Source organism: Panicum hallii, chromosome 9 (assembly GCF_002211085.1).
Source record: "Panicum hallii strain FIL2 chromosome 9, PHallii_v3.1, whole genome shotgun sequence".
In the NCBI taxonomy this organism is placed as follows: Eukaryota; Viridiplantae; Streptophyta; class Magnoliopsida; order Poales; family Poaceae; genus Panicum; species Panicum hallii.
In genome coordinates this window covers 10,475,887-10,489,315 of record NC_038050.1, presented here as the reverse complement: position 1 = coordinate 10,489,315, position 13,429 = coordinate 10,475,887, and the positions used below count along the sequence as shown (strand labels likewise).

The 13,429-nt window shown below is 45.0% G+C and overlaps 2 protein-coding genes across 2 annotated transcripts; one reads left to right on the top strand and one right to left on the bottom strand.

The window, feature by feature from the left end:
• Positions 1 to 5,232: 5,232 nt before the first annotated feature.
• On the top strand, positions 5,233 to 7,496 carry LOC112877371 (cyclin-A3-1-like). Its single transcript, XM_025941663.1, has 7 exons — positions 5,233 to 5,828; positions 5,942 to 6,017; positions 6,133 to 6,209; positions 6,319 to 6,355; positions 6,512 to 6,661; positions 6,748 to 6,882; positions 6,977 to 7,496. The coding sequence occupies exons 1-7, from the start codon at positions 5,233 to 5,235 to the stop codon at positions 7,046 to 7,048; spliced, it is 1,143 nt and encodes a 380-aa protein (XP_025797448.1). The 3' UTR covers positions 7,049 to 7,496.
• A 3,345-nt stretch (positions 7,497 to 10,841) lies between these two features.
• On the bottom strand, positions 10,842 to 12,524 carry LOC112877372 (zinc finger protein 7-like). Its single transcript, XM_025941664.1, has one exon. The coding sequence runs from the start codon at positions 11,798 to 11,800 to the stop codon at positions 11,057 to 11,059; it is 744 nt and encodes a 247-aa protein (XP_025797449.1). The 5' UTR covers positions 11,801 to 12,524; the 3' UTR covers positions 10,842 to 11,056.
• Positions 12,525 to 13,429: the final 905 nt, after the last annotated feature.

Here is a 13,429-nt window from a genome sequence, read left to right as displayed (position 1 = left end):
ATGGAGTTCTCAGACCGGCCAGGGATTCTCCTGGCAATCTTAGACCACTTTTTGCCGAGCCGCTTGTGGCACTCCACCAGCAGCAGTAACTCAGCTTTTGTCCAGGCCGTCGTCTGCAGGACACAATGGCATATTTCAGCACATCAAAGTATGGAGCAAGTACCTCCTCGTGCAAAACCGAAGTACTGTGGAATCAAAACAATAGGCAGGTACTTCATAAATACATTTCTATGTGTTTAATAATTACTTCGGCACTTTTGCATATCAGGGCAACTACTATAGAATTGTGTTCTCTTAGCTTACATATGACTTGGTGACGACAATCTCTACATTAGGATGCCTCTTAAAAATATCTCTATATGACTGCATGGAATGTTCAAGTAGTCTCTTAGGATACCTCTGTGTGACTACACAAGTCCTTAGGACATGGCGTGTTAGTTAAGACTTGAGAGACAACCTGCACTCCACCTCCTCCACTTAGGATTTCCATGACATGGCAAGGCTTAGAGATACAGTTGTATATAAGTAAATGAAGCAACCAAACTAAGAAAATAAATATATTTAATTAATTAGTATATAGTAAGGATTTTTCTAAAATGATACTGATTTTGTTTCAGATGAATGGTTTTACTCAGTGTGAATGTGACTTTGATATAAATATATATACTAATATAACCATAGTCACAACTGGACGACTAGTTCGCCCAGTGAATTGCAAACTGATAGCCTTACCTATTTGATAGCTGGTTCAATCTTACTAATTTACTATAAATCAAATACTGCCCACAATGTTTTTTCTTTAAAAAATATTGCCTACATTTGAAATGGCAGCAACATTTTCCACATGCATGACGGTAAAGTGAAACAGAAACATATCGGTAGCAAAATATAAAGCCTAGAGAAAATGGAATAAGACAAAAGCATCTCAAAATAAATGAATAGCACACATTTATTGTTTAGTTGCATCTAATTGCTAACTGATTTCAGGGTAGATTGTTAACTGATTTAACAAAAGAAATGGTAGAAAACGGCACATAAATGTTTTCTGCAAATGAACTGCATCACTGCACAATGTACCAATGTGAAATAGAGTATTGCTAGCAAGGTCAAAAACACTGCAAAAACCGTTTTTGTCCCTCTACTATGAAGAAATTGTTTTAGACAAAGATTGAGAAACAATGTTTATTCATGAATTTGCAAATTTCACAGTCAAGGATGAACATGATAATATATGCATGTTTACATTGAAAACCTATGGGTAAGAGTAATCGATAGAAAAACATGTTGATATATAAAGTAAATAAATCCTAGAGGATCAAGCAACAAGAGAAAATATACCTTAATTTTCGGGTCTAGATTATTGATCCATCTCTCCCGACACTGCTTGCCAGTTCTGCCAGGAAATTCCCTTGCAATATTCGACCAAGCTCTATTACCGTGGCGCTCCATAAGTTCTCGTAGCTTTCTGCAAATGAACTATGTCACTACACTATATAGCAATGTGCAACTCATACTCATGGGTAGTTAGACATGAATAAATGAAAAGGTGCATTGACATGTGTACAACATAACTTGAACAACCATAATAATGGCATGGAAATAAACAATGATCAACTATAACAAACATGAAACTATGTTTTCTTACTTATCAGCTTCATAAGTCCACTTCCTTCCTGTAGCATTGTTTACCACAGAGCTAGTTCCAGCATATGCCTTGCCCACTTCATTCATTAAGGCCATGGAACCTATCATCTGGCCATGATATTCATCGATAGGAGCTTCTTGGATGGGATCACCCCTATGTCCTGTAAAGCCTGAAGCACCTTGCCAAGGAATGCCATAATCGCCCAGCCCAAAGTTGACAGCTTGACCAACGACCTGACGAGCAAGAACACCATGCATGGTGTCAACATCTTGCTGGCCAAGGGCATATTGATCCTCCTGCAAAAAGCACCGAAAGGATAATTCTTGAGTTGTGATGATTCAACCTTATTCCAAATCGATAAAGTTGTGCTCACCTTCTCAAACAGCATCTTGTGGAACATGGATCTCTTCTCACCCATGCGGACTGCCATGGTCGCACAGAAGACAAAAGCAGAGGATTTGAAGAGCTCATGAAAGAATTAGGGGTAAGGAATTCATGGTTGGATGCTGCTGCGGTACTAAATAGGCTGACTCGAGCAATCCAATTCACGTGTATGATTCACGCCAATGTATCCATAAAGATTTCATAGATACAAGAACTTTAATTGTTAACCTAGTCCTAACATAAGAGAAAAGCCAAGCATTAATTGTTACAAAAAATATGATTCCTAATTAAAATACTGACTATCTGTGATCACAAAATATGCCACTAGCTAAAAGCTATACTATCCTACTAGGTGGCTGCTTACCTTGTGCGGCCTTTAGTTGGTAACATTTAAAATCCTCTCTAGAAAGGCCAGGTTATCTCTAGCTAAGCAAACCCCTATTTTACCCATAAGAACTTTGTTGGCACCATTTATTGCACTAAATTAGTGTGAAATTATCTCAATATATTGACCGGCAGGTTTTAGGTTGCTCATTTTATCTACCAGACTCCAGACATTTACGTGGTGTTGTGTGAACATGCTCGACGTGTTGCAATGCCAACTCTAACCTAAGGACTTGAGTGTTCAATGTCCATACATATGTTGGTAGTCATGAGCTTGTTGCCACTCTTAGACTAAAATCCTTTACCCTGGACCCTCATGAAATGAACCAAAATCCTGTTTGCAAAATTCTAACATTATGTATCCCTCGTGATAGTCCATGATACTTCACCTATCACATGCAGAGGATTATCACATCCATACACTAGAATAACAATTTAACAATGTTTCATTACATTCAAAATATTGTAGAGTACATCATGAAACGAGCCGATATAAGTCCATATGACTAAACAACGTGATGGAAACTTCTACGCAGTGGAAACTAGGGCATCATGAAATCTTCATCTCCAGCGTTGTTTCCATCTCCAAAGCATAACATAGCATCATAACTCCTTAGTGGTACCAACCGTTGTGGTCAAAGTCGTAGTCCAGCTCTTAGCCTAAAAACTCAAGATTGACCCACATGGAATGGGTATGCCATGTCACCACACTAGTGTGCAAAGCCAAGGAATATCAATGTTCTAGTATGCAAGTATTTCAACGAGTCGTGACTTTCGATGCAACAATAGTAGCAGTAGTCATCAAAAGAATCTTCATCCCAAAACCAGACTCTCACAGCTCAGTATGTCTCTTTTATGAAGAATATTCATCTAGCAACAATCGAAGTTGTGCACCAAGTCCACATCCACCTTAGCTCTCACTAGGTATTGAGGGAAGCTCCCTCATCTCAATGATATACACAAAATCTTAGCTACAAATAGGGAGAATAAGAGTAACCCATGTTAATAGGAAAAAGGCAATTCTAAGGGTGTCTATGGCCGAGGATATGCATCAATACAAATAGTTTTAACTCTGTATAGTGTGTACACATGTTACGTGTAGTCATACGAGCGATGCATCGTGTGTAGCAAAAGTACCTTAGTACCAAAACACTAGCTGATCTTGATTGGCACCACCTTGCTTTCCCGGGCTTGGAGATGTATGGTCACAATTGTACAACCCTGGAGTGAGAAGCTTCCCTAATGGCCAATGGGGTCCTAGTAAATCAAAATCCAAAGGCCTCCCGTCACTCCCTTTTCGAAGTCTTACATGTGTCAATCAGCCTAGTCCTAACATAATATACCACATACAATCTTATGACCAACTTGACCTGAGCAAAACTCAAACCGGGCAAACCCTCCCCCCCCCCCCACCTAATCTTGGGCTCTTGGGCCTAAAATTTGGGCGACCATCCAATGAGCAGTTTCAGATCCATTTTTCAGGCTAGGATGAGGGTTATTGTTCCTTTTCAATGACTTAAAACAATTTTCAGAACGCCCTAACTTTTTTTGGCCTAGGGTCCTATGCCCTTTTGCCCGAACTTCGATACTAGTCTTGGGAGCTAGGCCAGATTAGGCCAAAAATGCTCATGTCTTGTGCCAACGTATAATTGTTCAAATACGTGCTTACACATCATATTGTCATGTGTGTCATTTGAGCATTTAAGCATATGTGCGTGGTGATGTTCTTGTTTGATGCCTAGCCTTTAGATTATTTGAGTTGACCTGCTAGTTAGACTGTGTCACGTTTGTTGCATTTGGATTGTCAAGAGCTAAATGACACATAAACATATGTTGACTCGAGTCAAAAATGATTTGGTCAACGGCCTTCCTAGCCAGCCTCGGCTTGGCCGCTTGGTTAGGCGGTTAGACCTGCCAGTTTGCTAGTTAGACCGTCATGGTAGACCATGAGCCGTCACACACACACGCCCTTCGAGACGTGTGTCACCCTTTCTCCTCTGCCTCAACCTACATGTTAGCAAAATTATTTATATAAACAAAATATTCATATTGTCTTCAAAACGTTGAAAATCGGCAAGGATATATTCGAAACACAATCTAAGGCGGTGTACAAACCAACAAACCCCCCAAATTCTGAGCATACGCACTAAACATTAACTTAGCTTTCGTGTGCTCAGTTTGAGAAACAAAATTCAAACAGCAACAAGCTCCAAATTCCAAATCGTCCTACTGCAACTCATTTACCAGAAGCCAGCAAGGCACCAGTACAAAAACACCCGCGTGCCAGGTCAACCACGAGGCCCGGCGTCGTGACGGTGACGGTGACGCGCCCGAATCCCAAAACTGAAATGGAGCCTAGCGCCTGCGCCACGCACGCAACCGAATCAAACCGAGCTCCTCCCGCGTCACCCCTCTGCCAGGCCCACCAAAACTCCCGCGCTCTCGGCACCTGCCCGGCTGCCCGTCCCGCGCCGCCTCGTCCCGGGAACGCTCCCAATTTTTTTAAAAATAATTCCCAAATCTTCCCTCCCTCCGCTCAAAACTCGAACGAATTTCCAAACAGCGGCGGCGATCGAAACCTGAAAGGCTGCGCGGAGTGGGCTTCCCTCCAACCGGAGCGCTCGCGAATCCTTCGAATCCAAAATAATGGCGGCCTCGTCTCCCTCCCATTCCCCGCGCCCCGCCCCGCTACTTAACCGCCTCCTCCCATGCTCGCTCAACCCCTCCTCCGCCTCCGCCTCCTCCGCTCCGGCGCCTAGCTACCACTCCTACCACCGCCGCCGCGCTCGGAGCCGGAGGAGCACCCGCCGCCGGTTCCCATGGCCGACAAGGAGAATTCCGCCTGCGCCGCCGCCCCGCCGCGCCTCACCCGCGCCCAGGCCAAGCGCGCCGCAGCCGTCACGGCCGTCGCCGTCGCCGTCGCCGCCAAGCGCAAGCGCGTCGCGCTCACCGAGCTGCCCGCGCTCCCCAACGCCGCGCACGACGACGACGACTACTGCGCCAAGCCCGCCAGGAAGCAGCGCCTCCTCGAGCCCGAGCCCGAGTCCGAGCCCAAGCCCAAGCCCAGGGCCGCGCCCGCGTCCAAGGCGGCGCCTCCTCCCGCCGCGGACGGCGAGGAGGGGGACCCGCAGCTCTGCACGCCCTACGCCTCCGACATCTACTCCTACCTCCGCTCCATGGAGGCGCAGGCGAAGCGCCGCCCCGCGCTGGACTACATCGCCGCCGTGCAGGTCGACGTCACGGCCAACATGCGCTCCATCCTCGTCGACTGGCTCGTCGAGGTCGCCGAGGAGTACAAGCTCGTCTCCGACACGCTCTACCTCACCATCTCCTACATCGACCGCTTCCTCTCCGACAAGGCGCTCAACAGGCAGAGGCTGCAGCTCCTCGGCGTCTCCGCCATGCTCATCGCCTCGTAAGCACCCAGTCCATCGATTTCTTCCCCACATTTCTGCTCCGATCTGCGTTCTGCGAGTAGTTCTGGAACCGAAGCTTCAGTTCTGATGCGTTGGGTCGGATCGATTGCAGCAAGTATGAGGAGATCAGCCCACCGAATGTGGAGGACTTCTGCTACATCACCGACAACACCTACACCAAGCAGGAGGTGTGTGTTTACATCCTTGAATGCTTTGAATGGGACTTTGTTCTAGATCTTGCCAGCAGTTGATTCTGAATTGGTAATTGACCTGTGCTACTTCTTGGTGCTTGGGGATCTGTAGGTTGTTAAGATGGAGAGTGATATACTGAATGTCCTCAAGTTTGAGATGGGAAATCCTACAACCAAGACGTTCCTGAGGTAGATCACTAATCAGTTCAATCTGAAGAAATGTTATCCGCATCCTTGTTTTTCAGCATTGATCTGTTGCTAAATCTCTTGTCCTCTCTGTTTCCTTGTCTTTTCACAGGATGTTCATCAGATCTGCCCAAGAAGACAATAAGAAGGTAACACACCTTTCAGATCTGAAGAAATGCTATCCGCATCCTTGTTTTTCAGCATTGATCTGTTACGTTTGAACCTTGAATTCTGCTTCCATTCAAAAATGCCTGCTACCTGTGTAGAACACTGTCTGATCCGCTATGTTGTGATGCCTATTGCAGTATCATAGCCTCTCGCTGGAGTTCCTGGGAAGCTATCTTGCTGAACTGAGCTTGTTGGACTACGGCTTGCTTCGCTTCTTGCCATCACTTGTTGCGGCCTCGGTGGTGTTTGTTGCCAGGCTGACCCTTGATCCACACACCAATCCCTGGGTATGATATAGATCTGCCCCGATCCCAATTGTTCCTCTGGTTCATCTGCTATGAGATCCCAACTCAATTTTGTTGTATGGATGCAGAGCAAGAAGATGCAAACGCTGACAGGCTACAAACCATCTGAGTTGAAGGACTGTGTTACTGCCATACATGAGTTGCAGCTCAACCGGAAATGTTCATCTATGATGGCGATCCGGGACAAATACAAGCAGCACAGGGTAAGCATGAGCCTTTGTAAGCCACACATGGTTTACCTATCAGATCGTTTGCATAATTTTAGTGTCCTAACTGTGCAATAAATCTTTTCAACAGTTCAAGGGTGTATCAGCATTGCTACCTCCTGTTGAGATCCCTGCACCATACTTCAGGAAACTGAAGGAGTAGGTGTTCTTGCATAATCTAGCAATGTCAAACACACTTTGAGCTTTCCTCAAGGAAGACGCGCAATGATGAGGTTGAGAAGTGACCTGTCAGTCCAGTTGGGGTACTGAGGGGTTCTTGATGCTGCGTCTAGGCTCGAGGAGGAGCATTTGGAGTTAATTTATTTGAAGTTGAAGCTCTGTAGTAGGCTAGACATGTCAAATCTTGTACCCATGTATCATAATTATACATTACAATCAGAAGCCTTCTTTGTTGGGGGCACAATTCCAAAATTTTCATTTATTGGTCCTTGCACCATTTTCTCCTTGATCATTTTTTTTCCCTCATACAGTTCTAGTCCGGAACACAAAAGTATCTAGTGGGTAGTTTTACACCAGAGGGCAGCTTATGAATGTATTTAGAATTCTAGAAGTTGGTAACACAATATGCAGAAAGTGAGACTCTTTGCACAGGAATTGAGTCTTCGGTAGACTTGAAAGTTGGAACAGTTGTGAATGATCATTACTAACACAATGTGCACCTTTACTGTTGATTGGAAAATTGGCCACATGTGAATGATCATTACTTCTAGCACAATGCACACCTTTACTGTTCTTTCCTGAAAAACTGGAAATCTGAATATCTGAATTCTTGTTGTCTTAAAATGTTAGTCATTCATGATGATATTTGCAGTTTCTTTAATATGTTAGTACTTAGTAGTATGCTTTGCTAAACTGATGGATGGAGTAGAGTACTCAGCAAAGCACTGAATCTGAAAATTCTTGAATTGTGCATATGTGGTCCTGGAGAAAGAGCAGATGAGCTGATTAGCTATACTAGTACACTGTAATGATATAATAAGCATGCATTCTCTTTAGCCTGATTATAGCAGCCTTCACCATGTTGCTTCCGAGTGGATACAAATATATTATTGACCTTCGTTGAAGCAGATTGCATGGTTAGAAGTGGGTAATGAAATTCTTTGACAAGATTGACATTTGGTGGATTCCAGTGGTTTCATGTCATCTAATTCCATTTCTTTCTGTATTGGCGGCTGGTGTAAATGTCGTTCATTCAAAAATCCGAAGCAACATTTCTTAGCAAATAAACAAACTTTCTAAATGTTAGTAATTTCACTTTGGAGCAGTGTTGAAATTTTTCATGTTGTACTTATATTGTGAGTTATACCATGACAGTTTTTCTGTGCCAACTGGCACTACAACTTACCACTTGACCTAATAGGCTACAAAGTTACAGCAAGGCAAAATCTCCAGAATTGTAACTGGATTCGCTCTGCAAAAAATACTACAACTTTCATCCAGCGGCTTGAAGTTGTTCATCTTTGGACAAAATCCAAGGGATTGTGTTACAGCCTGAGAACCCGGACACCATCTCATGGAGGTGAATGGCGGATGGTACATATTGTGCTACTTTGCCTATTTAATCCAATTTCAGGGTTCCTTTTTAACCCAATCAAATTTGGACGCCAAAAAAGAAAATAAATGCAAGGTTTTTACTTGGCTATTGCGCAACACAAGCTGAATGCTGCAGACTATCTTGCAACAAAAATCTGGCCACATAACAGCCAATGTTCCCTGTGATCAAGCACAAGAGTCAGGTCATCTCAGCCTACAGTGTGTTTTTCCGAGAGTTATGGGAGCATGTACCAAATTGATCATATAGACCTGAATTCAGAAATACGCTCCAGCGAGACCATACTTCAGTTGTGGCCTGGTGGGAGGAGACAATGTGTCCATGGCAAACCCTGACCCAAAGCCGCCTCTATCTTTATCGATATATGCTAGAATATTTGGAAGGAATGAAACTAACAGATTTTTCAAAGTAAAAGAATAGCAGGCAGCTTTTGAAGATATCCTATCTGGCCAAGGATGACGTTGAAAACAAGCTAGTTGGTTATGTGTAGTTTCTCAGCTGCTCTGTTCTTGATGTTGTTCTTTCTTTTCTTCTGAAACCGTCTTTTGACTGATCAGCTCATGCACTTGTTCATCATTTTCAAGTGCTACTCTTTGGTTTTGAAGTGATGTAATATCTTATTAAAGTGAATGACAGAGCTCACCGCCCTCTAGTCGTAAGTGACGTTTTAGGTCATAAGGGCACCTCCAGTGTGCAAATCGGTTTTACTGTGCAAAACCTGTAGGGTGTCAGAAAATTCGATAGCCACAGTGTGGGTATCCATTTACCGAGACCCATCAGGACCTGTTCGTTTCCTACCCTCTAAACTTTAGACCCATCACATCAAAGAGAATCTTGCTATTTAGAAGTATTAAATAAAATCTGTTTATAAAACTTTTTGCACAGGTGGTTGCTAATTCGCGAGATAAATTTAGTGAGCCTAATTAATCCATAATTTGCCACAGTGATGCTACGGTAATCATCCGCTAATCATGGACTAATATACCTCATTAGATTCGTCTCGCGAATTAGCACTGGGTTCTGCAATTAGTTTTGTAATTAGACTTTATTTAACACTTCTAAATGACAAGATTCTCTTTGATGTGACCCCTCTAAACTTTAGATCCTAGAAAACGAACACACCCTCAGTTAAACAAATGTGATGTCATGCACTTTTTTTCTAGCCACTCAATGACAAAGCTGACACCTACTACCGCCGATTTTGATTATTATATTTGTTTGTGTGGCTTACGGCTCGAACTGTGTGTTGGAAGGCCGATTTAAGTGTCTCACACATACGAGTGAACGAGTCGACCGCTCCAGTGTGTAAAATTCGATTCTCTCGCTCCACGATTCGTTTTAGAGCAACACTAGAGCTTCCCTAATAATGTTTCCAGCTTCCACTGCGTCTCATTTCTCTAGTAGAATATGCCCCTGGACATTTCAGAGATCCTCTTAAATTCTATTAGAAAGTTAACCAAATTTATCAAGTCCCCTAGCCACGAAGGCCAAGCCATGACCACGAGTTTCTTCTATCATCAACATTTGATCATGCTTTGGATTTGACTTCATAGTTCACATATTAAAATATCTGTAGTATGTGAACAGAAGTTCTGTTCGGCTACGGAAACAGAAGGGAAGATTCTTGAAATAGATAATTGACATTCTCTCATGTTGAAAATGACGCATCGGGTTCTTTGTCATTAATAAAAAAAAATTCTGAACATTGCATAGTCTTGTGCAATGTTCGGAGGTGCTAAATTCTTTTGGTATAGTATTAGCTAACAAAAGTGAACTAGGTTGCTTTTCTGCTGATCTTTCTGTATCTTATTGTGCTGAGTAGAATGGCACATTGGCATCTGCAACCACAACTTGCTGAATAGGAGGGAAACATCTGACTAACGCATTATATATTCCATGTCAGACTTTGCTGGACATATTCAGAAATTTCAAAGGCAATGTTTTTTAAGCAAACTTTATTCCTGGCAACAAGTTCTTGATACCGATAGACTTGCAAGTTGGCTTTTCTTGTTTGGTTCCCCTTTTTCATATCTTTTTTTTTTCTTTCGCTGAACATTGTGGGTTTTGGTCTTGTGGGAAGTACTCATTCACACTAAACTGTTAGACTCGAACAATAAAATAAGAATCCTCCAAATTTGTTTTCTTCCTAGTAATACACTAATATTTTGCTCTTGTGCCTTTTTGCCGAAAGCTCTTTGTCTTGTACTGCAAAAGAGCATGTTGATGCATATACACACCATTAGGCAGTTCGAAATGCACTCTTCATCCTGTGATCCTATCTTATGACAGAGTCTTGCTCATGAGTCATGGCCGTCCACTAGATTTTAACTCACAAGAAATGTATCAGAAATCAGCATGCGCTGAAAATGGATTTCGCATCTGATAAAATGAACAGCCAAATCTTCAGAAAATTACTGCCTGCATGCCTCAGCGACGATGTCTGAAGATGCAGACTTAACTGATCATTTCTTGAATGATTCGTTATTCAGAAACTAGAAAACATCTTGAGGAATTAAACACCTCGTAAATAATTATATACTGGTCAAATAAATTAAAAATCAAAGTACAGGTCGCTAGCTCTACATCCACTAGGATCTTTCACAGCCTGAGGTCCAAGTCTATCTTCTTACTCTGCTCCGGTGGCTGCTGCTCCGAGCACGGCGGCTCAGGCTGCGTTCTCATCCGGAAGCTCCCCGGCCACGTCGAGCTGACCGGCTCCTCGTACAGGAGCTGCGCCCACGGGGTGGCGGCCGTGGCGGCGCTGTCGCCGTCGTGGAACCTTGGCGCCGTGCACGTGGCGGCGGCAGCCGCCCGCGCCTCGGCGAGCTCCTGGCTGGCCTTGTGGATGGCCGAGCTCGACGGGCTGACGCGCAGGGCCGCGTGCACGAACGCGGCGTGCGCCTCAAGCGGCAGGCCGGCCATGATCATCCTCTGCGCGTGGAGGTGGTGGTAGGCCGACGCCGATGACGTGGAGCGCTTGGCCGCGCTGCGCTCCCGCTTGTGCGCGTTCTGGTGCCCGCCCAGCGCCTGCGAGCTGAAGAACTTGCGCATGCAGAAGTTGCACGAGAACACCTTGTGCGGCGCGGCACCGGCGGCAGCGGCAGCCGGAGAGGGAGAAGCAGGCTTGGCCGGCTCGCCGTCCGAGGACGAGGAGTCCCCGTCCGTCGCTGCCGCCGGAGCCGCAAACTCATCACGCGAGGCTTTCACGGCCAGCGTGAGGTCCAGCCATGCCATGGCGCCGTCGCCCCTCTTTGCCTGCTCGCCGCCGGCTATGTGCTGTCGCTCCGTGGTCTGCTCGTTCACCGACGCCTCGTCCATTTGCTCCATGCTCCAATCTTGCATGGAAACTGAAACTAGCTGCTGGTGTTTCCTGGCTCTCGATCGCTGCTTGCAGTTGCAGGTAATCAACTACCAGCTACTACCACGCCTGGTTTCAGGTTTGCAGTTTGCTTTATAGAGAGTGAGAGGACCCGAGGCCGGGGACACGCTAACGTAGGAATTGTAGAGATGGAGAGAATAATTCTTTTGGGTAATGGAGACTTGTGGAGGGTCTCTGCGAGGAATCAGGAGGTAGAGAGAGAAAAGAGGGAGAGAGAGAGAGAGAACCTTTGGTTTGTCTCTCTCTCTGCCCTCCACTTATTAGTGGATATCTTCTCCGAATCACACTCTCTTTCTCTGTCTAGCTTCCTTTACCCGCTTATCTCTTCTTCCTCGACCTCCTTTGCTTTCCCATCTGGATCTGGCCCATGCCCCTGGAGCTACGCCTTCTCACGTCACCGTCTCCGATAGTCCGATCCTATGCCATTGCATGCCCATCCTCATCCGGTTCTGTAGCCAGGTTCATTCTTCAGCTGTGTAGCAGGTAGCCATGTTAGTAGAGCTACCTCCATCTGTGACTGTAACTACTCTTCTCTGAAAGATCATAGTACTTGGTAGAACAAATAATTGACTTTCCACGACAACGTCAATGGTTGCTCTCCAGTTGCGACCGTGCAATGGATTGCGTGTCGTTTTACCAGTGGCGCAGGTTGCGGTGAAAGTGATCTTCTTTGACAAAAACACGCGTGAACACAACATACAACTGGTTGTTCTGGAATTTTGCTGTCCAAACTCCAGTTAAACTCATGGTTGGGTTCATGTCACAGTCAGAAGTAGCCATGCACGAAGTAACCCGTCTGTCCTGCACATTGGCGCAGCAATCACGCCATTGATGGCACCCTGCTGCTCAAGTTACATGCTTACACATCTAGCAAACCTTTAATTTGTCTGAAGATTAGCATTTACGCCGGAACATGGTGACCGGGACGCACCGCGTGACGTTGACTGCACCCTGTTTTCTCTGATAAGTTCCATTAGCACCGATGGTTTTTCTTTTCTTTTTATATATGTGTTCGGTAGTACACACACTAGTGCGCGCTGGAAAGATTTCCCGCATCAGGTCCTGTCGTTTTCTGTACCAGCACTAGAGCTGACTGATATGAACACTAACAGTTCAGAGTTTACACTAAATCACTATGACTTGTTCATGAACCTTGTCTCATGCATGCATTTTGTATTTTGTTTAGAGTATCCTCCTCAAGTGGCAAGTGGCAGCAATGGGATTGTACAATGATGCCCCCAGGATTTTCCTTTTGGTAGTGGGAGACTGTTGCTGTCACAACTCACAAGTGCACTGGTGTATAGAGGAGGACCAGCTGTACTTTTTTCCGGTGGTCTTCTGTTTGCAGCTGGGAGCCGAGCTGAGCTCTTGCATCCTAGCTTCCATTCCACTCCTTGCGAAAGCTAGTGTGTGATGATGTTAGCATTGGGGACGTCCTGGGTCAACTTGATCAGGCAGGCTTCAGGATAGAAAAGGAGAGGCACCTGGCTTCCTTCCACATACTTAGCCATATCTGCAGGGGGCAGCTCCAACATGCGTCGCTTTCGGCGAGATATGCAGATCTACATGCATTTCTAGAGCACAATCGGTCA

Coding starts and splice junctions, on each gene's coding strand:
- LOC112877371 (XM_025941663.1), top strand. CDS start 5,233: ATGGCCGACAAGGAGAATTCCGCCTGCGCCGCCGCCCCGCCGCGCCTC. Junction 5,829..5,941: donor TCCGCCATGCTCATCGCCTC/GTAAGCACCCAG, acceptor GATCGATTGCAG/CAAGTATGAGGAGATCAGCC. Junction 6,210..6,318: donor ACAACCAAGACGTTCCTGAG/GTAGATCACTAA, acceptor GTCTTTTCACAG/GATGTTCATCAGATCTGCCC.
- LOC112877372 (XM_025941664.1), bottom strand. CDS start 11,800: ATGCAAGATTGGAGCATGGAGCAAATGGACGAGGCGTCGGTGAACGAG.